General features: G+C 43.3%; 1 protein-coding gene across 1 annotated transcript in view; it reads left to right on the forward strand.

Annotated features, from left to right (window-relative positions):
* Window positions 1–21,876, forward strand: part of TECPR1 (tectonin beta-propeller repeat containing 1) — a 24,903-nt gene continuing 3,027 nt past the window's right edge. Inside the window, exons 1-23 of the mRNA XM_005487365.4 lie at window positions 1–267; window positions 3,262–3,494; window positions 5,165–5,347; window positions 5,831–5,953; window positions 6,618–6,743; window positions 8,241–8,415; window positions 8,509–8,609; window positions 9,932–10,033; window positions 10,465–10,610; window positions 11,435–11,943; window positions 12,700–12,845; window positions 13,765–13,920; window positions 14,425–14,574; window positions 15,205–15,362; window positions 16,014–16,141; window positions 16,226–16,328; window positions 17,012–17,108; window positions 17,485–17,564; window positions 17,866–17,922; window positions 19,378–19,552; window positions 20,437–20,572; window positions 20,879–20,971; window positions 21,600–21,706. Coding sequence (XP_005487422.2) covers window positions 144–267; window positions 3,262–3,494; window positions 5,165–5,347; window positions 5,831–5,953; window positions 6,618–6,743; window positions 8,241–8,415; window positions 8,509–8,609; window positions 9,932–10,033; window positions 10,465–10,610; window positions 11,435–11,943; window positions 12,700–12,845; window positions 13,765–13,920; window positions 14,425–14,574; window positions 15,205–15,362; window positions 16,014–16,141; window positions 16,226–16,328; window positions 17,012–17,108; window positions 17,485–17,564; window positions 17,866–17,922; window positions 19,378–19,552; window positions 20,437–20,572; window positions 20,879–20,971; window positions 21,600–21,706 — 3,408 coding nt within the window. The 5' untranslated portion in view covers window positions 1–143. The remainder of the gene's footprint in view (window positions 268–3,261; window positions 3,495–5,164; window positions 5,348–5,830; window positions 5,954–6,617; window positions 6,744–8,240; window positions 8,416–8,508; window positions 8,610–9,931; window positions 10,034–10,464; window positions 10,611–11,434; window positions 11,944–12,699; window positions 12,846–13,764; window positions 13,921–14,424; window positions 14,575–15,204; window positions 15,363–16,013; window positions 16,142–16,225; window positions 16,329–17,011; window positions 17,109–17,484; window positions 17,565–17,865; window positions 17,923–19,377; window positions 19,553–20,436; window positions 20,573–20,878; window positions 20,972–21,599; window positions 21,707–21,876) is intronic.

Consider the following 21,876-nt stretch of genomic DNA (forward strand, 5'->3'; position numbering starts at 1 on the left):
GATCCGCTCCAGTCCCTTGCTCGGCTCTGTCGCCCTCCCTGAGCTCCCGCAGCAGCCGCCCCGGCGCTCCCCAAGCCGGGCCCCGGCGGAGCCCCGCGGTCCCGGCCCCGCCGCCCCGGCCGTGACGCGCCCGGCCCGCGCCAATGGCGGCGGCGCTCGGAGCCGGTGTGGGCGCGGCGCTCCCCGCCGGCCGCGGCTCCGCGGGGCCGCCGTGCCGGGGCGCGGCGGCTCCTTCCGCCGGGAGCGGCGCTGGGCGGCGGGAGGCAGGTGAGGGGCGAGCCCGGGGCCGGGCCGGGCAGGGCAGGGTGGGTGAGTGGGTGGAGGTCGGGCCCCTGCCGCCCTTCCCAGCGGCTCCAGCGCCGTCGGGAGCAGTGCCGGAGCCGTGGGGAGGTGCCGGCGCCTCCGCGCAGCCCCCGCGGGGAGGGCGTGGGGGGCGCCTGGGGCGCTTCGTTTCGGAGGAGCCCCGCGCCCGCCTCCCGCCGCAGCCCGCGGGGAGCGGGGCTGTGCACAGCCCGGCGGAGCGGGGCAGTGCCCGGCCCGGGGCCGTCCCAGAGGAGCGGGGCTGTTCCCAGCCCGGGGCCGCCCGCGGCCGGCGGCGCCGCAGCCCCGCACGGCTCCTGAGCCGATCCGGCCTTAATGCCCGGGCCCCGAGCGGCGCTGCCGGGCGCGGTGCGCGCTTTGCCGCGTCCGTGGAGCGCTCCGGGATCCCCGCGGGCTCCGAGCGGCACGGCCGTGGCCGGACAGGGGTACCGGAGGAGTCCCCGCTCCGTTCGTGTGACACCGAGCAGAAATGTGTGCGGGGTGTGTCTCGGAACGCGTCCAGTCTTGGGGTGGTTCACATCCTGCCACCGCCACGGCCTGAACTCGGGGACAGGGCCCTGCTCTCCCGGGGAACGTCATTGCTTTTACGTGCAAGGAGTTGGGATATTTTTCATTAATTCTGTAGCAATCAGTGATACGCCAGGCCACTGGAAATTTTAATTACCAATATGTTTTCTTCATTTAAGCATTTCCAAAATTACCTGGCTGAGCTGTGGGATGCGGAATAATTCAGCAGATCAGGTTTTTTCCAGGCCCCTGAAATTACTTGACAACTTCTGCCTTCACTGAAAAGCACATAAATCAGCAGCACTGAGAATCCTTCAAAACTGGGCAGTATCTGTCTTCATCTTCTGCAGCACAGCCAGTGCACAGGGGCCTAAAGTGAAATCTTTAAAGTTTATAATCCCAAATGCATTTGGGATTTTCCCATGATTCCCCAGACACTGTCTCAAATGTTCAGATGAAGGAATGTGTAGAAATTCTCACTTGTCTTGGCTGCCTTAAGTATTTTAAACCAGTTGCATTATTTTATTTGTCCCATCTATGTTTTTCTTAACTTCGTAATCTTTGGAATTTTCATCACCTTTTCCTGAACCTTTCCAGATACTTTCCTGCCTGCCTGGACTGTCATTCCAGGTACAGGCCTTCATTTATATATTTGCCCATCTTTAAGAGACCCAAGCATCACTTTTCTTTGTTACCTGGCTAGGTAGCTGTCATTGTTGCATTATCTATAATGCTTCCTTCACTCCAGACTCTCTGGTATTCTGGTTATTTAAGATAAAGTATATAATATTGTCTTCTGCTGTAAACACTGTTTTGGAGAATTTTAAATGCCAATACTGAAGGATTATTTTCACGGCCTTTATTTTCCCAGTGATACCCACACTAATTTTCATCTCCTCTTCACTTTGTTGCATTATTCCACGTTATGTCCATCTGTACTCCATTATAGGAGGATATACAGAAGATAAATGGCTGATCCAAGAGCAGACAGAGATTCATGCCTTCAAAGTCCCAGCAACAAAGAGGGGAAATGTTGAAAACCAGAGGATTCATCTTAGTTATGCTACAACTAATAGGAGAATTTTGCTCATGACCTTCCCCTGGTATCACTCATTCTCTGCTGCTATGTGTTTTCTTATCACTGTTACCTGTTCTTCACCTGTTGGATCCAGGTTTTTAGGTACTTAGCAGCAGCAATTCTATGAAGCAAAGACTCCTGATATATTCTCCCTGGGATCCCAGGGGAATTTCCTGTGCTGTTCTTTGACACTGACCCAGCTGTGTGAGATTCTCCACAGTTTCACCACTGCCATTCACATAGAGAGTGCAAGTCAGTCCCTGTGTGCCACCTCTTTTATCAGAAAGCAGGCAGGCAGCTCTCCTTGGCTCTTGTATTAAAAGCAGAGTTGCCATTTGACAGCAAAGCAGCAGTGTTCCACACTCATTGCAAGCAAGAATTCCTCTTCTATTGTGTTGGATCTGAGTCCCCTTTCCTCCTTTCCTCTCCCAGTTCCCTACTCCATAATTAAAGGAGCTGAAGGCAAAGTTGAAAACATTCATTAGCAATTCTGACTGTCAAACATACAGAACTATCAAAATTTGTCTGTTTTGATGGCACCCAGAAGGTCAAGTGACAGAAATACCCTGGTCTTTCTTGACTTCTGAAAGGACTGATGTGCACCTGCCTCACCCCTCTGAGAAGGGCAGGGCTGCAGTGCCCAGAAAATGACAGGTTATTATGTGACAGACCCAGAATGGAACTCAGCCAGGTCTCTGCTGCCAAACCACGCTCTGTGTGTACTTAAACTCATCACACCTACGTGTAAAGATCCTACAGTTGGATCTGCTCCAGAATGCTTTGAAAGAGCTTTCCTGGCAGAGGCAGGCAGGATGTCCATGGTTTAAATCCAGATGTGTGCTTTTGGAGAAGCTCCCTTTCACATCCTTGCCTTTGTGCCAGTGTAGGTGTGTTGTTCCACAGAGAGGAGGCTGAGAAGGAGGATCAGGGGATGTCAGGGCACTGTGGAGCTGAGATGAGCAGGGTGTGCAGCACCAGCAGCATTACCAGACCCTGGGAGTGGAGCTGCCTGCTGTGGGATGGTCTGTGCTGCTTCATCCCAGTTCACAACTGATGTCTGTCCCCAGCCTGCCAGAGCTGTCCTGTGTATTTCTGAGCTCTTGTAGCATGCACAGTAGAAATGTCTGGTAAAGATCTTTCTTTTGGCTTTTCAGGACATCTGAGAGGTGTTGGCTGCACAGCTCTGACAAAGAGGTCTGGCTGCCCGCTTTGCACAGGCTCTTTTTAAAAAGTCATCCCTTACATCTTTATTTAATTTGACTGATGATGGCTCAGAGCATGACTGATCTGCAGTAGATTCAAGATCCATTTTTGTACCCATCATTTCCAGCAATAACCTTGTTTTTGCCTTTCAGATATGGCCATGCCCAGTTCCCTCCTGTGGGCTGTTGACATTTTTGGGAGGGTTTACACTCTCTCCACTGTTGGCCAGTACTGGGAGCTGTGCAAGGACACCCAGCTGGAATTCAAGAGGGTCTCTGCTGTCAAACAGTGCTGCTGGGGAATAGCCTGTGACCACCAGGTGTACACCTACGTGTTCTCAGGAGATGTTCCCATCAGATACCAGGAGGAAACCTATGAGAACCAGGTATGGCAGGTACAGCACCTCTCACACAGCCACTGCTTGGGCTGACAGCACCTCCTGCATCAGCTGTCTCGTGTGTTTTTGTCACAGGAGGATTGATCAGTTTTATTTGTTTTCATTTTTTATCAGAAGTTTCTGAAGACTACATATATGTGCCAAATACTTGGTTATTCTTGGAGTATTTAAATTCCCAAAGGAGTTACACTTCCCTGTTCCTAGCAAAACAATGCCAGTGTGAACTCCAGCCTGTTCTGTGTGAGCCATTTCAGACTCAGCATTCACCCTTTTCACTGAGTGGTTTCCATTTCTCCTTTCCTTAGTGACAAATACACAATCCCCTTAAGAAAATGTCCCATGTAACTTTAAGATCAGAAATATAGTATATATGATCATATATTCTGATAATATATTATCAAAAATATATTGTTATTTAAACAATGCTACTTAGTGTTCCAAAGACTTCTCTAATAAAGGCATAACTTTCCATTAAAGTACAATGTTTCCAACTTTTTTGCATATAAGTGTTAAGGTCATCCTTTCTATCTGATGCACTTCAAAATAATGGCTTTTAAACAGCATTTTAAAGGAAATTTATCAAATTTGGTTATAAGTTAACAAAAAGTTAATTGGGAGAGAAAATGGATGCATTTTCTTCAGCATATTTCTCTGATTTGTAATGGGTAATAGAATGAATATAAATTGGGAAGAGATATTAACTTACCTGCATGGGCAAAAGTACAACAAATTAATTTTATACAATATTTAATATTGATACAGCTTTTCAGCCATTTAAGTTTGTTCCTTTTATTGTGTAAACATGTTCTTTAAAAATGCAAAATTTAAAATTTTATTTGGTAATTTAAAACTCTCATTTTGTTTGTTCTAGGTAATGAAACCACAAAAAGAAATACTCTACAAGAGCTAGCAATGAAGAAATTAAACTGAAGTAGTTTGCAGATAATGTGCAAGGCAATTCAGCCAGATTTCTAGTAACAGCAAATAATATTTTGTGTAAAGATTATAGACAGATTTTGCACCACTCATTTTCCATGTGCCCTAAAATGTAAGACAGTATTACAAGACAGATTTTGACAGTATTTCTATAGTATGTAGGAGTGTGGGAGTGAAAAAAATGACAGTATTAGTGAAAATCCTTGTGTTATCACTTCTGTAACTGATTCAAGGCAGATTAGGGAAAAAATATAAGATCCAGGGGAGATTTGCTGATACAGTTCTCTCACCACTGTTCCTGGCAGAGGCAGTGCTGTTTTTCTAGTGCAGACAAGATATGAATCATCTTTCTCTGGGAGTAGATTAGAGATACCAAGGCCATCCATGCAGCATTACCCTAATGCTGCAGTGTCATGGTGCCATACATCACCAAAGAAAAAAGCCCAGTGCCTGGTAAAATATAGCATCAGATGGTCCTATTTGTGTAGCTGGAAATGACTTGGTTGGGACAAGTTCTGCAGTCAGCCCTTTTCTGATATTTAAAAAAGCTTCCTCCAAAGGCTGTGTCAGGGAGGGGCTCATGGAGTGAGCACTTTCTCATTCACCCCAGGAATTTATTCCTCTTCTACTGCAGAAAATAAGAAACATGTCATGACTCCCTGTAGGTGTGCAAGGAGATAATGTGATCTCAAAGAAAATCCTTTATTTATTATTTCTGGCAGCGCTGGAATCCAGTTGGTGGCTTTTGTGAGAAATTACTGCCCAGTGACCGCTGGCAGTGGAGTGATGTGAGCGGGCTAAAACACCAGCAGCTCGATAGTTTCACACTGCCTTCACCACACTGGGAGTGGGAGTCTGACTGGTATGTGGATGAAAATATTGGAGGGGAACCAACAGAGAAAGGGGTAGGTGAACAATACCAAAAAGAGATCTATTCTGGGAATCCTTACTCTGTAAAATGGAAGGAACTTATAGAAGTGTCAAAAAGTCTGTAAAAATAAAACTTGCCATAGATACTTCTTTCTGGGAAGTAGCTCAACTCTAATACAACAGAAAGAAGGATCTTGTTTGAAGAATTTTGAAGTTCTATAGAAGCTTTTTACTTTTGATCAGGCCACAAAATCCTGGCAACTGAATGCCATTGTTATTTAAGGTCTTTATATGAAGAAAGTAAAATGTTTATTGTGTCTTGTTTGTTGTGTGTATATCACCCAGAGGAATTTGGGCATGATTCATAAATCATTCATGGAATTAGCTGATCTGTTAATCAGGGCTCTAGAGACACACAGAGTGACTTGTACTGTGACTCTTGTGCAGAATTGCTCTGAGTTATGACTTCAAGCTTTCCCTTGATCCTGTTTTTCATACAAGGAAACCTCTGTTTGCAGGGCTGGACTTATGCCATAGACTTCCCCAGCACCTACACAAAGGATAAGAGATGGAATTCTTGTGTCAGACGCAGGAGATGGATCAGATACAGGAGATACAAATCACGGGACATTTGGGCAAAGGTTCTGGATCTCTTTTACATACTAAATAAACGGATTGTCTGAAATAATCAATTAGAAGTGCGGGGAAGTTAATTTTTTATGACTTCTCTGGAAGTCATACCTAGACTTGGATTCTTCAACTTCCAACTTGCAATTCTTGTAAGCATAAATGGCAGGCTGGGATTTTTCATGGAAACCTGTGGTAATAAGGTGCCAAATCTTATGTGATGCAATTAGAGATGGATGCTCTTTGCAAATTTCAGATCAACTTTTTAACTTCCTTCGGTTTTGTGACAAGGCACTCTCGTTTAAGGTGGTACCTGCCTTGCATCATTCACAAGCTACATGCTTTATCTGTGTGAATAAGTGTTCTTTAATAATTGTTGTTCCATTCTAAGAACATTCAAAATTTGTAATTTGTGATCTTTCAGCTTTCTAATTCTGTATGCACTGTTCTGTGAATAAAAACTTCCTTTAGTTAAGGTGCAAAACACAGATTTCTCCATGCTGCCTTGGCAGCATTTCCCCTCTCTGCATATGGAGGCCTTGAGTGAGAGGGAGAATCTCCCTGCTCAGCCACTCTAGGGGTGATACAGAACCAATCTGCAAGACACAGGTCATGCCACCAGCCAAGCCAGCCTTTTGCAGTGTCTCCTCTCCTCAACCTTCCTTCCCTTTCCTGCAGATTGTGTCCCATGATGAACCAGACCAGCTGCCAGACCCCTTCAATGACATCTCCATCGGAGGCTGGGAGATCACGGACGAGCCTCTCGGCCGCCTCTCCGTGTGGGCAGTTTCTTTGCAAGGAAGGGTATGTGCGTGTTCCCTAAGTTTTCTAATAAAATTACTAGTTAAAAGGAGTGAAAATACTTGTATAGCAAGGCAGGGTTGTTATTGTCTTACACTGGTAAGGAAATGCACTGCTTGTGCATCTGGCAGAGGATGAAAAGCTGCTTTGGGGCTACATTATGTAACAACTTGTGTTGTAAATGGAAAGGCTTAGTACTTCTAGGGTTGTTGTTTTATGGAAGCCTTTAACCTCTATGAACAGGTGAACCTTAAAAACTGGGGCTCAGTAATAGTGTATTATGTCTTGAAAAATGCCCAGAATGCTGACTGTGGTGCTGGGAACCAGGAGAAGGAGCCTGACAGAGGTTCTGGTGAGCATTGGGCTGTGCCTTTGGGGTGGAGGAACAGGGATGATTCAAGAGTTTACAAAATGGTTTGCAAAGACACTGATTGGAAAGTGATCACCTCCTGACCTAGCAATGTGGCATCCAGCTCTGACATGTTTTCATTTTATTTTCTATTGAAAACTATATATCTTTCTCTGTGGTTGTTGGTTTTAAGCCTCTATGGGGTCTCCTCTTTTGCTCAATCCTGTGAAGATTTCACTCTTACTTTTCTTCCTTCTTTCTTCCTTCATACAGCATGTATCTAATATTCCTTTGTGTCTAGACACTTTCCAACTTGTGGTCTCAGAATGTAATACTATTTAACCATAGCTTTCAGTCACATATGGCACAGCCTGGAGAGGCAAGCAATCCTGCTAACATTGTTTAAAATAAAACTCCCTATTCCTCATACTTTCTAGTAATACATGACAAGCATCCCAGTGTAAAGCCTTACTTGACTGCCACTGTAAAATGCTTTTATTTCCCAAGTGGAAGTCCCCAGGGATTTAATAAAGTATTCCTAAAAACGAAGATTCAGCACTCAGCAGTCATGCTGTGGAGCATTTATATGACTGCCACAGGATACTTTCTATGTTTGACCTTTCTATTTTGACTGTGATCTACAGAAAATTGCAGTCCAAGACTAACAAATGGCTGAATGTCACCAAAGGCTGCACAGAGAATGGAATTTTTCCCCCATATTGTGACAAGCTGTGTTCAGTGAAAGTGAGGCCAGGCTCTCAGCTAACAGTAACATTTTTGTTATGTATTTGTTCACTCTAGGTTTATATAACATGCCCCTGAAATACACTGAAGTGGTTTAAATGTTGAAATATACACAGAACTTGTAGCAATAGGTTACTGCACCCAATCCAGATGTAGTTCCATGACAAAAGCTGCTCTGTAGAACAGCCTCCTCCCTTAGTACATAAGGAAATAGCTTCAACTGCATAATCAACATTTAAGAAAACATACCTTTAAAGGTCAGAGTGCCATACACTACATAAAACAATCCTCTTGTTAAAGGAGAGCTGTTCTTTCCAGTTTGTCTTTACTCTTGTCTCAATGGTTTCATTGTTGTAGTGATATTTTTTCCTTATTTTAATTGGTTTTGTTTTTTTAAACGTGTCTAGGTATGGTACAGAGAAAATGTCTGCCATCACAATCCAGAAGGTTCCACATGGTCCTTAGTCACCACTCCTGGTGAAGTTGTGCAGATCAGCTGTGGACCCTATGACCTCCTCTGGGCAACTCTCTGGGAAGGACAAGCTATTGTGAGAGAAGGAATTGACAGGAATAACCCTCAAGGTAAAATTTCTTAAATCTGGCTGGAAACCCCTTTGATTTGTAGTGTTGGATAAGAAACTAACCTACAGTGCCTCCTGGGTTCTGTCTTTGCAGGAGTTTCCTGGAGCACTGTGGAGTCTCCAAGCTCTGAAAATGGGATCATGCACGTCTCTGTGGGTGTTGATGTGGTGTGGTGTGTCACAAAGGACAGAAAAGTAAGAGGGCTCATGGTCTGCTTTTGCTTTTTCCTTCCCTTTCCCTGTCTGCTGCTCTCAAACAGGAGTGTAGCTTGCACAGGAAGCATTGGTGATTTGAACTCTCTGTCCCCATGGTTTGGGGAATTCTGGCTCCCCTTGCTGTTATGGGAATGCTCTGTGGTTTGTGACTCTGTGGTTTCTTTTCTTTTGGAAGGAATTTTCTAAACCCAAGTCAGACAGATTTGGCAGGTGGATGGAGATGTGGGTGGGGATTGGATGAGGAGCCTCTTCTAAGGGATAATTAAGCATCAAAATTGAAGTGACTCCTGTTTCCACAAAGACTGAATTTTTCATCAAAAGCAGCAGGGGGAGTATTCTCATCTACACTCTCCTGCATATCTTCCTACTGCAACTGTTCCCTCTTCATCAGTCTTTTAATGTGGGGGTTTTGGTATTTAATTAGGTGAGATATCTCTTATGTGGATGTGTGATTACTTTCTTACCAGAGTTTTAACTTAGAATGATGGAATGTCTTAAGTTGGAAGGGACCCATAAAGATGATGGAGTCCCACTCCCTGCTCCTTCACACTGAATTCAAAGCCAGGCCTGAGCTCTGTGCTTGTGCAGCACTTCTGTTGAGTTTCTCTGCTTTAGTGAGTCAATACTTGCCAGCTGAGCCATGGTAACAGGCTGTGCCCAGCCTGCTCCATCTGCCACATAAATCCACTGTAATAAATGGAGATAGGCTGCTGCATTTTCCTTCAGATCTGCCACAGGGCAGTCAAGCATCCTGATGTTATGGGATTCAGCCAACAGCTTTAAGGGAGCTGCTTGCTGCTGTGATTGTGTGGATGCATGCTACATACACAGGGAACTTCTTCCAGGTGCCCAGCCCACAGACACTTTCAGATTGGTAAAGTCAGATCTATGGGGAGACAATTTAAAGAGCTGTACTGCTAAAGACATCCTCCTGACAGTTCCCTCTGGCAGCTCTGCTTCTAGGGTTTGAATGTAAGAACACTATTTAGGAGTCCATTCAGAGTGATCAAAACCAGCCTTTGTGGTGATAGTAATAGAAAGTATTTTTCCAAGAGCATAAAAGCTAACTCTGCCACAGGAAGTCCTACAAAATGTCTCCTTTTTTGGCTTTTCTGGCTGCAGGTGGACACACAATGTGGGTACTATTGGGTGAATTGTTTATCTGATAAAGAATCAAGGAAGTAATTGATTTCTTAAGACAATGTGGCAAGTCAGTCTTAGAGGTTAAGACTAATCCACTAAAGAAACTAAATTCCTGCTAGAGCAGAAGGACAAAAATTTACTTTCTGTTGTTGTTGTAGGTGTGGTTTAGAAGAGGAGTGAATTCACATAATCCTTGTGGGACAAGTTGGATTGAAATGGTTGGAGAAATGATGATGGTAACTGTAGGCTTAAACAACCAGGTAAGAGAGCAGGGGAGCAGCTGAGAGAGTATTTATATTTACATTCCCCTCTAAAGGAATGTTACCTCTAAGGGGCATGTTCCTTCTAGTGCAGGAGCTGTTCACAGTGAGGAGGGCTCTCAGCAGTGCCAGTAGGGCTGGCTGGACAAAGGGACCCTGGGCTTAAACTGCTGGGAGGGAAAGAGGCTGAATTCTGCAGTTGTGACCTGAAGGTGACAGCCAGCACGTCTTGTATGGCACAGGGAGGTGCAGACTGGTTTTGGTACAGAATTTTGTTCTGCATCTACAGTGTCAGCATTAAGGAAGAACACAAAAGGAAAATGCTGTGTCCAGCAGTTTTCTGTGCTCAGTTCTGCTCCACTGCACCTTTTTTGTATCTGATACCTGCTGCATTGCAAGCCACTTCCCTCACCAAGCCCTTTCCTCCCTAGGTCTGGGGAATCGGCTGCGATGACAGAGCGATTTATTTCCGTCAAGGTGTCACACCAAGTGAGCTCAGTGGGAAGACGTGGAAGGCAATTGTGTCTGGCAGGGAGAGTGACAGATCTCAGACTGGGAGCTCAACAAGTCTGCTCAGGTACTTCATGAAATACCTGCTCAAGACTTTGTACAGCAAGGGTTTCAATGCTAGGAGATATTTCTTTACATGCAAGGGGTACAGACAAGGAGGAGTGGGGAAGACATCTCTAAAAATTATGTATGCCAAAAGGCAATTGCATTTTTGCCATTAAAATTAACAATAAGCAGCAGTTGTTGCACTCAGAGAAGAATCTGAAGCTCCCACATTGGAATTCACTGCATGCTTGCAGTAAAGCATGTTCCTCTGGCTTTACTAGCTCTATCTGGAAGTAGTCTCTAGTAAGAGAAGATGTTGTTTATGAAATACCATGAAGGAGTGTCAACTCCACTTAGGAATTATCCTGAGTGTCACTGTATGTTTCTTTTCCTAGGGAGGTTCAGTCAGTTACTCCCCCTGCCTGCTGGCCTCTAGGCTGTACCACACATACCAGTGGATCTGACTTGTTTGAGCCAGAGTGTGTGCTGAGAAGTTCCTTTTGGCAAAGACAAATCATAAAGTTAATAATGGGCTTTAAAAAATCCCATTTGTTATTTTGTATTCAGAAAATGAGATGTGTTTTCCTGAGAGTTGTAGGCAGCCAACACCACCAATTGTTTGAAAAGATCAGTACAATTCCTTCCTATGTTTCAGATTTACTAGACCAGTTTGCCAGGTTTGTGTTGGACATGTTCCTCTGATGATACAATTTGACATTTAAAAGAGAAGTCTGCTGTTTCTCTCCTGCAGTGAAACACTAAGTCAGTTTCTGTGTGTGTGCAATCTAAGGCCTGTGCTGATTTACGATGCTTTGGATGATAATTAATTATCTATTTGTCCTTCAGTGCTGGCTGTTTCTTTACTGATGATATTCAGAACCAAACAAGCGCGGTCATTCAGGGTGATGCAGATCCTTCCTCTGATACAGAGCTGCCCACGAGCCCTGCCAGCCCTGCCCTGCTGGGAGCTGCAGCTGCTGGGAGTGGCCCAGCCAGCCAGGCTGAAACATCTGCACAGCTGCCTGTGGATCCTCTGCACTCTGAGCAAGGAGAAGCCACTGCTGCCTCAGCTAGTAATGGCAAAGATAACCTTGAAATGAATAAATCTCCTGCAAACCCAAATCCTTCTGCAGAACTGCAGTGGATAAACATTGACTTGAAGGAGGCTCAGAAGCATCCAGTGCTGTCTGTGAGCAGCTTTGCAGACACATCCAGCCTCTCCTCCCTGGGCGCCTTCTCGGTGGCAGCTGAGGACCAGTACGGAGCCGATGAGCACCCGCTGTGGGCCTGGGTGTCTGGGGGAGGCTGCCTGGTGGATCTGCACAGCCCACTGAAGTGGTTCACTGCTCCATCAGGTACTGGCCAGTCACCACAGCACACCCCAGTTCCACTCACAGCTCAGTATGCTCTTTAAGAAAAATGTTGGTTTTTTTTCTGAGCAAAGCCACTTGTGCTAACCCACTTTCTCTTACTGCAGTTTGTTAATGGGTTCATGTCTGAGCATAGTGCTGCAGTATTTAGCTGTAGAGCACTTTGGGCTTGAGATAAATAAATGTAAATCTGATATTTTCTCTTGAGTTCCTGTAGCAATTTCATAAAGTAATCTGTGCTAGATCTCCATCTCATTTTTAATTGTACTGAAACTGCAGCTTCAGGCAAAACACATAATATCACTGAGCAGTAACAGGAAGGAGTGAAAAGGGCTCTCTTGGGAGGTGCAGATGCTGGCAATAACTGCTTCACTCTGCCATTCCTACTGAAATGGGTAAAATAAACCATGAACTGTGGCATCCCAGTATTTAACAGCCTAACTCGTGATGCAGTATATTATCTAATTATCTTGCAGTATATTATCTAATTATCTTACAGTTTAGTGACAAATCTCTCATTTTTACAAGGTTATGGCTTTAAAAGCTATATAATCTATCTAGTGATCCTTTTTCTATTAATCATTTACAGAGTTTGACTGTAATACATTGATTCCATATTATTATTAAAATGGTGTTAGACTGGGTTGCTCCAGTCTGGTGTTCTAAGGAGCACCGTGTTTTACCTTTCACAGAACTGTGCTCAAAGCTCACTGGAGTTTATTGGGTTTGGTTCTGTCCCAGGTTTGTCATCATCTGTGCAGTCTCTGTCCCTGTCCATCACTCCTGCACAGACAGCAGCCTGGAGGAAGCAGATTTTTCAGCAGCTCAGTGAAAGGACAAAGCGGGAACTGGAGAATTTCAGGCACTATGAGCAGGCTATTGAGCAGGTAAGCAGTGAGGACATTTATCTCTTATCTTCTAAACACATCTGGCAATCAATAATACATTTCTGACATACTGATTTGAGCTTACTGTCAGCTTTGTATTCTTGCCCTTATTTCTGTCTGTGACAACTTTCCTGGATTATTAATGTCTGAGCTCCCTGTGGGAAATTAACAGCTTGTCAAAGATGGAGCAGCAGTATTCATCTAAAAGCATTATCAGATAGTTTTGTTGAGGAAGAAACAAAGCATTGGTCAGCATTATTTGGGTACTGTGAGACCTCAAATCCTCAGAGAAATGGTTGCAACAGCAGAACATTGTATGAATTATTCCACCACAAGATGAGGCATCTTAATTGAAACAGTGACTCAAGGAGGTGAGCTTCCCTCTCTGTGGCCATTAGGACTAATTCAACTTGCGTAAATAAATGGTGCAAACGTCAATGGCAGCACATAAATAGCAGCAGTTTTGTTTGATGTTCCCTTTGTTATGACTCCTTGGCTCTTTTCAGATTCATTCATATTGTTGGTCCCTTCATTGTTAATTGCCAAATGACATCTAGAATTATTTGATTAAAAACATTTGGAGTCCTGGGGTTTGATCATGTTTAAAAAAATTATATCAAAAACCTTTAAATTCCAAAGAGAGGTTGTGTTATAACAAGAGCAGACTTGAGTCAGTTATTACCTGTGTGCTACTGCATTCTTGCAGGGTAAAAATGTTACTACTGTTGTACACGTGCTACTCAGTATCTTTTTATCCACTGTTTCCATATGGGAATGTGTGATACAGGTGTATGAATGTGTGATAAGGTGTGATACAGACTAACCTGCAGCAGACACAACTTGAGGGCACAAACCCAGCATTTGGGAGAAAGAAAAAGAGTCATGCAGTTTCTTTATTCCTTTTGTGTTTGCCTTGCAGTCAGTTTGGGTTAAAACTGGAGCCTTGCAGTGGTGGAGGAACTGGAAGCCTCATAAGTGGATGGATGTTCGAGTAGCACTGGAGCAGTTCACGGGGAGTGATGGGATGCGTGACAGCATCCTGTTCATCTATTACATGTACCACGAGGAGAAAAAGGTGTGTTCAGCTGCAGGCCCCTGGGAGAGCTGCTTTTGGCAAAGGGAAGCCTCTGAAAGGGAAACAGTTTCTTTAAGGAGGCAGACTATGGCACCTGCTGCTCTGAGGTTTGGCAGCCAATTCAAAGGTAACTCCAGGTACCAGCAAACCCCAAGTTTTTCTGGGCTGTGTCAGTGCTGTGTCAGAAAAACCCAGTCACAAACCACTCACATTGCTTAAACTATCAGTTCTGCACTAATTAGGAATTCTTCTGAAAATTCAAAGTGTTCTTGATTGTGAAGAACCCAGCTTGGCTGGATAGAGTCTTCCCAAGTAGGGTTAATGCCTGCAGGCAATAGGAATCAGAGGTAGGGGGAGGCTGGAAGTGGAGTCTCATTCCCTCTGTGCCAAGAATTGATTCTTTGCTGTCCTTGGCAGGAATGCCTTGTTTGTAGACCAGAAGTGCAAAATGCTGGCTCTGTGGAAGGTTTGCCTTAGTCACAGGTGTTTTTTCTCTTGTCTTAGTACATCCATGTGTTCCTGAATGAAGTGACCATAATAGTTGAAGTGCTGAATGAAGCCAAGCATTCCTTTGCCCTGTACACACCTGAGAGGACGAAGCAGCGATGGCCAATCCGCCTGGCAGCCGCAACAGAGCAAGAAATGCACGACTGGGTAATGCTGGGCATCTCTCATTTCAGGCTGGCAGTATCTGCAATTAAACATAGAATCCAGTCTCTGGAATGTCAGCATTACATTTAAACTCTTGGGGCTACTCATCTGGTTTTTAACTGTAGGTATTTAAACCATCTGATCAAACTTATTTACAGGCACCTGAGGCTTGTTATCTCCTCTGAAGCCTGTTTGCTTTCTCGTGCTGCAGTTATCCACAGCAACACCAATATTGCTTTACATTCTCTTCCTATTTCTGGACATAGATTAGGGTAGGAATGAAATAGGAGTTGAATGAAGTTATTGTGTTCTTCTGCATTGGTAGAAGAACCATTCTCTGTTTTCATTGCTGCAGTCTTTTGTACAGGCAGACAGGCATAGATACACTGGAGTAGGGGCAAACCTGAGAGATGCTTCATCCTGATCAGCTCCTGCAAACCACAGCAGTCCCAGTGGTTGTATAATAATTTCTGAACCACTGAATTCTAGTGCCGTTTGAGAAAAACCTGCAAATTCACTTTGATGATTGGCAAGAATGTACAGAGGTAAAATTCTGTTTTGCAGTACTGACCACTCTATGAGAATTTTTGTTCTCGCTGTAAATGGAAGCTTTTTTTGCTTCTTGTTTTATAGCTGTCTTTGCTGAACATGTCTTGCTGTGAAAGCAGACGGATTCAAGGCCCTCCTTCTCACCATGCCATTTGGTCAGTCACTTGTAAAGGAGACATCTTTGTTAGTGAGCCAAGTCCTGAGCTGGAGGCTGGACCCCAGTTGATGCCATGTGACCAAATGTAAGAGGCTTCTGAAGCTGTTCTTTCTGCATGGGATGCCATCCAGCAAAGAATGTCCCGTCAGTTCAGTGGCTTTGGTGGGCTCTTGGTGGGTGTAGTACACTGCAGATGTCTCTCACTGACAGGGTTAATGGCTGCCTTTCTACTCATGATTGCATGTGAAGAAATTCACCAAATCATATTTTTTAATTCTTGGATGCTGGAGATATCCTTGTGATTTCAAAAGCCTTTCTCACTGAGATCCCAATTTTTAAAATTGTATCTTTAATGTCATAAGAGATAGCCTAAACTGAAAGTAAATTTAATCGCTGTAATTAGAATATAATTTGAGCATCCCGTTTTATCTGAGTCAAGAAATCCGAAATTCTCAGTCTTCCATAGACACTGCAGTCCAGGAGCAGTTTCTTGACAGTTTTTATGACAACTGTGGCAATATGGAACTGCAAACTCCTCAAGCAGAACAATGCCATCTGCTTTCTGGGAGCTGTTCAGAGGGAAATGCTTTCAGCTGGCAGCTGCTTTCACTTAGAGATTGCTCAGTGGTTGGACAAGTGAGCAGAGCAGATGCCTGTGCTGAAGATCATGGGGTTGTTGGTGGGAAAGCAGCATCCCTGCAGGATGTGGTGCTGAGTGCAGTGTCCTTCCTGGCAGGTTCTGGCGCCAGGTGGGAGGGCACCTGCGGCTGGTGGAGAGCAACAGCCGGGGCGTGGTGTGGGGCATCGGCTACGACCACACAGCCTGGGCTTACACTGGTGGATATGGAGGAGGCTTCATCCAAGGTACAGCTTGGCAGTGATGGAGTTTAAAATGTAATGTCTTCGAGCTTTGGCTTTATTCTAATCCACATTGTTTATTTCTCACAGGACTGGCCAGTAGTGCTGATAACATTTACACACAGTCAGATGTGAAATGTGTTTACATCTATGAGAACCAACGGTGGAACCCTGTCACTGGATACAGCAGCAGGTTATTTACTCCATTTATTGCATTTATTTACTTTAACACTACTACTGTCAAATGAAACAAGGGCTTTGTTCTAGCTTGGAAGAATTATTACACTTACTGTGTAATACTGTATTACACTTACTCTGTCTTCTGTCTCTTCCAACATTCATAGTTAACCTGTGATGGCAGGAGCAGCATTTCTCAATTTTCTAATTTGTAATTATCAAAAATGTCAAAATGCCATTATGGCAAAGTGTTACAGATTTGTGCTTTGTGATTGCACAAAGTGTGCCTACTTGCAGTGTCTTTCACTATTAAGACCTGACAGAAAAGTTATTAGGATCTGTATATTCCTGTACATATTGTGCTAAATACACTGTGTCCTTGAATAGGATATTTGACCAAAAGTATAGAAAAATATATATCCAATTATATGGCATTCACGTTCCATATGGTAGTGAGGAATATCACTCTACAGAGAAAACATTTACAAGGTCCTCAAGTTTGCTATAACTGGAAGCAATTGCACAGATTCTTTCCCACTGTGCTCATCACTCACATGATATTTCTAAATAGAGATTAATGATGGCAGTGTTTTGTGTGTGAAAGCAGAAAGTGCTACAAAAAGGCTTTTCTTCCCTTGCCTTTTAAACTCCCTGTTGTAAATGACCTTGCATTCCTTGTGCACTGTTCCACCACCACAGAGGTCTGCCCACAGACAGATACATGTGGAGTGATGCCTCTGGCCTGCAGGAATGTACAAAGACCAATACCAAGCCTCCTTCTCCACAGTGGTCTTGGGTAAGTTTTGGCTTACAAATTTTTTTACAAAGTCCAGGCTTAGGAAGTAGGATATAAGACTTGAGTTCAAGGGGCCCAGATTTTCTTCTGTTATTTGTTGTAACATTTAACCTTGTTTTCCCCATTAATAGCTAGCAATAATCTTCCATAGTCAAAAGAATGTTAAGCATTTAGTGAGGTGTTTGTTTAATGTGACTTAGATAATTTTCTCCTCCTCTGAACTAAAAGATTTGGGTAAAAAATTAAAAAGTATTTCAAGTGTTAGAAGGTTTCTAGCAAGTCATTGCTCTCCAAAAGGGGGAGGTAAATAGAAGAAGGGGTGTTCATGATGCATTAGGTGTTGATTGTTACTGCCAGTGTCCCTGTTTGCCCACAGGTCTCAGATTGGTACATCGACTTCAGCCCGGCGGGCGGCACGGACCGGGAGGGCTGGCAGTATGCAGCTGACTTCCCAGCGTAAGCAAACTCCTCTTCTGCCAAATCCCAGGCTCCAGTCCTCACTCCTTCTTGTTTCTGGTTTGCACATTAACTGCCCTCTGCCAGAGACACAACACTGCCTCATTTCCCCCTTTTTGTGGCCATGCTGATATTTGCAGGGAGGGAGGGCAGCAAGGTGAACTTGGCAAACTGTGACTTGAAGAATTTTAAAATCAGCAGTTGTGCCTGGTGGGCAGATGGAGGCAGTGCTCTCAGGCTGGCACTGACACTGGAGATGCTCTGACATCCTCATGAACATTGTTTAAATCTGTTTTGGTAGGTCCTACCACGGGCACAAGACAATGAAAGACTTTGTCCGACGGAGGCGCTGGGCCAGGTGAGGAACCTCAATATAAATAAGATTTGAAGTTGAATCTAATTGCTCACTAAGTCTACTTTTGTTATGAGGTCAAGAGTCTTGTCAACAAAACCCAATCAACAAAAGAAAAAGTAAATAAACCTGAAATAAATAACCCAGCAGAGAAACTGATGACCTTTAACATTATGTATCTAATTGTAAGTCTCTATGGGTAGTTACCCTCTTGGATTTTGTGGGATCTGTAGATAATAAAGTCAGACAGTTCTTCTCTATATCTGATTTTCCTTATGGTAAATGATTGAGGAATAGTAGGCACTGGGTATATCAGTATATATTACATCACTTGTAACTGCTGCTAATAGGCCTTCTATATTAATAGTTTCAATTTATGAATTCCACATACTGAATGCTGGGCCACAGATACTCCAACTCCATTTCAGTCAGAGGAAATGTCCAGGTGGAACCCAGAAAACAGCAAACTGCCACTGTATTCTATAAGCTGAGGAAGTCTGTGCATTCCTTGTTTTTCCAACTTTTCTGTGCTTTCTATACTAGAGCATTTAATAGCTGTACTAATTAATTGCCGTGAACTCACACACTGCTGGGTTTAGTATTGGTGCTACAAAGTATTTTGCCCCCTGTACAAAAAGCTCTGCAGTGAGTGAGGTTCTGGAGTATCAAAAGTGTTATTTCAGGATATGCGGCAAAACAAACCCAGTAAATCAATATATTATTATTGAAATAAAATTTGCAACTTAGAAATACTCTCTAGTCTAAATACTTCCTCTTGTTTTAACTACCAATTGAAATTTGAAAACAAATTGGCTCAGGGTTGGATGTGGTTTTTCAGAACTAGAAAACAGAGGAATGTCCTGATGTTTTTTGAGCATTATTCATACATGAAATTGTTGTGGTGAGGATAGAGTCTAACATAATAATTGACAGCACTACTTTGGTGCAGTTTCCGCAGAAGAAGTACACAAAGTCCCAGCATGACTTACCAAGTCTGTCATTTAGAGCTGCTTTACCTCTGCCTACCTCAAGATGCTACATAACCTTTTTAACAGACCAACCACAAAAGAATTGTAAAGTTATTCTTTTGACCAAGACAGAGGAAGGAATGAGCTGGGTGTGGAGCTCTCTCTGGAACTTACAATCCTGCTGCTGCCCAGTGAGTCTGAGAGAGCGATGGAGCAGTGTAGCACCAGTTGCAGACTTCTTGGGTGGTCCTGGTTTTATAAAGTAACTTAAAAAAAACCCCAAACAAACAACAGAAGCTTTGAGAAATCAAAATTAGCTCAAATTTAAAAACCTAATTAATTGTTAAAAACCTCTTTCAAATTAAAAATACTAATATTTAATGAAAAGCACTACCTAATGAAAAAAACTTTAGGACTGGAAGTCAACAATAAACTGGGAAACCAGTTATAGAAAGTACATACTTCTGACAGGTTTGGGCTTTTTCTGCTTCAGAAAATGTAAGATAGTCACCAACGGGCCATGGCTGGAAGTGCCTCCTGTTACCCTGTGGGACATCTCCATAATTCCCAGTTCAGATGCAGACGATGAAGAATCAGTAGCACTGTGGGCAATCAGTGACAAAGGAGACGTGCTCTGCAGGCTTGGAGTGACACAGCAAAATCCAGCTGTAAGGCTCCCTGTTTGTTTTTACTGCTTATTGATGTATTTAATGTGATATGCAAGTACATACAGTCACACAGAGCCCTCTCTCAAAGCACCTTGTGATTTTTCATCCCTATGTGTCCCAGATTTTCACATGCCTGTCCATCAGCTGTAGCACAGTTTGCTGCCCACGTTCCTTATAATAGTGCTTCTCTTGCATAATCCACCTGAGCTTGTGCCACACCACCTGCAGGAGCCTCTCTCAGCTCCTGGCCATCTCCTCATGAAGCATTTTACTTCCACTTTCTGCCCTGGCAGCTTAGTTCTTCTTTTTTTGTTTGTTTTTTGAAATGGTTGATAACAGGTGTATCCCACTGAAAGGAATTGCTGAGGAATGGACTCTGTGAAGCATGGTCCCACTCCAGGACCTCAATATCAGTAGGATAAAAACCAGGAAAAACATCAAAGAAAATGCTTTAGTAGAATTTGGAGAAAAACTACAAGAAATTGAAAAATAATTAATTCTTTTTTTCCTTCCTGATCTGTTAGGCTGTGCAGCAGTGAGAACTGGAATACTGTGTCTGGAATGTGAAATCCTGTATCAGCTGATTTTTGTGAGGAATTAAAGAAAAAAAAAGAAGACTCTAGTCCAGCTGTTCAGAGACATGTAGATGCCTAAAATGCAGTGATTTTAATATAAAAGGCCATGGCCCAACTTAGTTAGTTTCAAAGAGTTGTGTATCCAAGTATCTTTGAGGATCATTTCTGTTCAGTCATAAAGTTATGTAAGATTTATTCTCCAGAACATTTTTCACTGTGTGGGTTTTTTCTCATTTGGTAATAGTCAACAATATTTTGTCATGGAGGTTTTAAGCACTGCTTCACAATTAATTTCCCATGATTTGTTAGGGAACATCCTGGCTGCACGTGGGAACAGATCAGCCCTTCATTTCCATCTCCATTGGAGCATTTTACCAAGTGTGGGCTATTGCCAGAGATGGTTCTGCCTTCTACCGGGGTTCAGTGTCTCCAAACAAGCCTGCAGGTAAGAACTTGGACTTTGGCTTTTGCTCTGCTCCACTGCCATGTCTGAAAAAGTCCAATCTGTTTCACAGAGGCCTTTCCCATGGCTGTGCAAAACAGTGCATACAAATAATGCAATAATTATAGCAGCTCATTTGCTATGCACTTGTGTAATTGAAAGTGTTCATTTGTAAAAATTAATCTGTTAAAAATATATGAAGTGTGATGTCATTCACAGCTTTCCTGCACAGCAATGGATTTCAGCTGCAGACATTTCCATACCTAATTCTATTTTTGCAATGTTTAACTCAAGATTTGTGACCTTTAGGTGACTGTTGGTACCATATCCCTTCACCTCAAAAACAGAAGCTAAAGCAAGTCTCAGTGGGACGAACATCTGTGTTTGTCTTGGATAAAAATGGTAAGGATTTAAAAAACTATTAGTCAGTGCTACAAAAAGTACATCAGTCTGTACCAGAGTGATTTAAAAAGAAGAGGTTAAGTTAGAACTGGACAGATGAATACCGGTGCTCCAAAGGGAGCAATATTTCATACTGAAGGATGTGGAGTAGCAGTGCATTAAGTTCTGCTTCTGAAGGCTTGGCTGTTGTATCTGACAGTGCTCTGGGTAACAACAATCCAGCATCTGCTCTGGGGGGGGAGACACAGATGAATGGCAGAGAATTGCATGGCTGGGTTTTGTCTGGACTCCAAAGCAGATAAATCATGAAGCATCTTTTGTACAAGAAACAAGCCTTTAACAACAGATTCAGGGATCTTCATCCCATTTTGTTTTCTAGTGCCTAGTTCCTTATATGAGCATTCTTCCCTAAGAAGTTTTACAACAGAGGATTTGCTATTTTTTATAAGCAATAACTACAGAAATACAAATTCCAAAGTGGGAGCTTCATTTTGTCCATCTCTGTAACACCTTAGCCAAAACTGCATTTCCCTGGAACACAGAAAGAATTAATTCCTTATTGATGTTGTTGGCAGCACTTCAGACAAGCAGCCATGCTGGGCTGTAACCAGCACTCTCTGTTTCCCAGGCAATCTCTGGTACAGGCAGGGAATCACTCCCAGCTACCCTCAAGGATCCACCTGGGATCACGTTTCCAACAATATCCGTAAAATGTCTGTGGGGCCCCTGGACCAGGTGTGTATTAAGCTTCCTTGTATCTCATGAGTTTATTAAAAATTATGTAGAATATACTTTAATAATTCAATGTTCTTCAGCCTTAGTTTTGTTTAACTTCATTACACAAATGTTGGTCTAAATGTTGGAATATGATAAAAAGAGAAAAAATCATACCAGTGGAATAGTGA

Source organism: Zonotrichia albicollis, chromosome 16 (genome assembly GCF_047830755.1).
Source record: "Zonotrichia albicollis isolate bZonAlb1 chromosome 16, bZonAlb1.hap1, whole genome shotgun sequence".
Classification (NCBI taxonomy): Eukaryota; Metazoa; Chordata; class Aves; order Passeriformes; family Passerellidae; genus Zonotrichia; species Zonotrichia albicollis.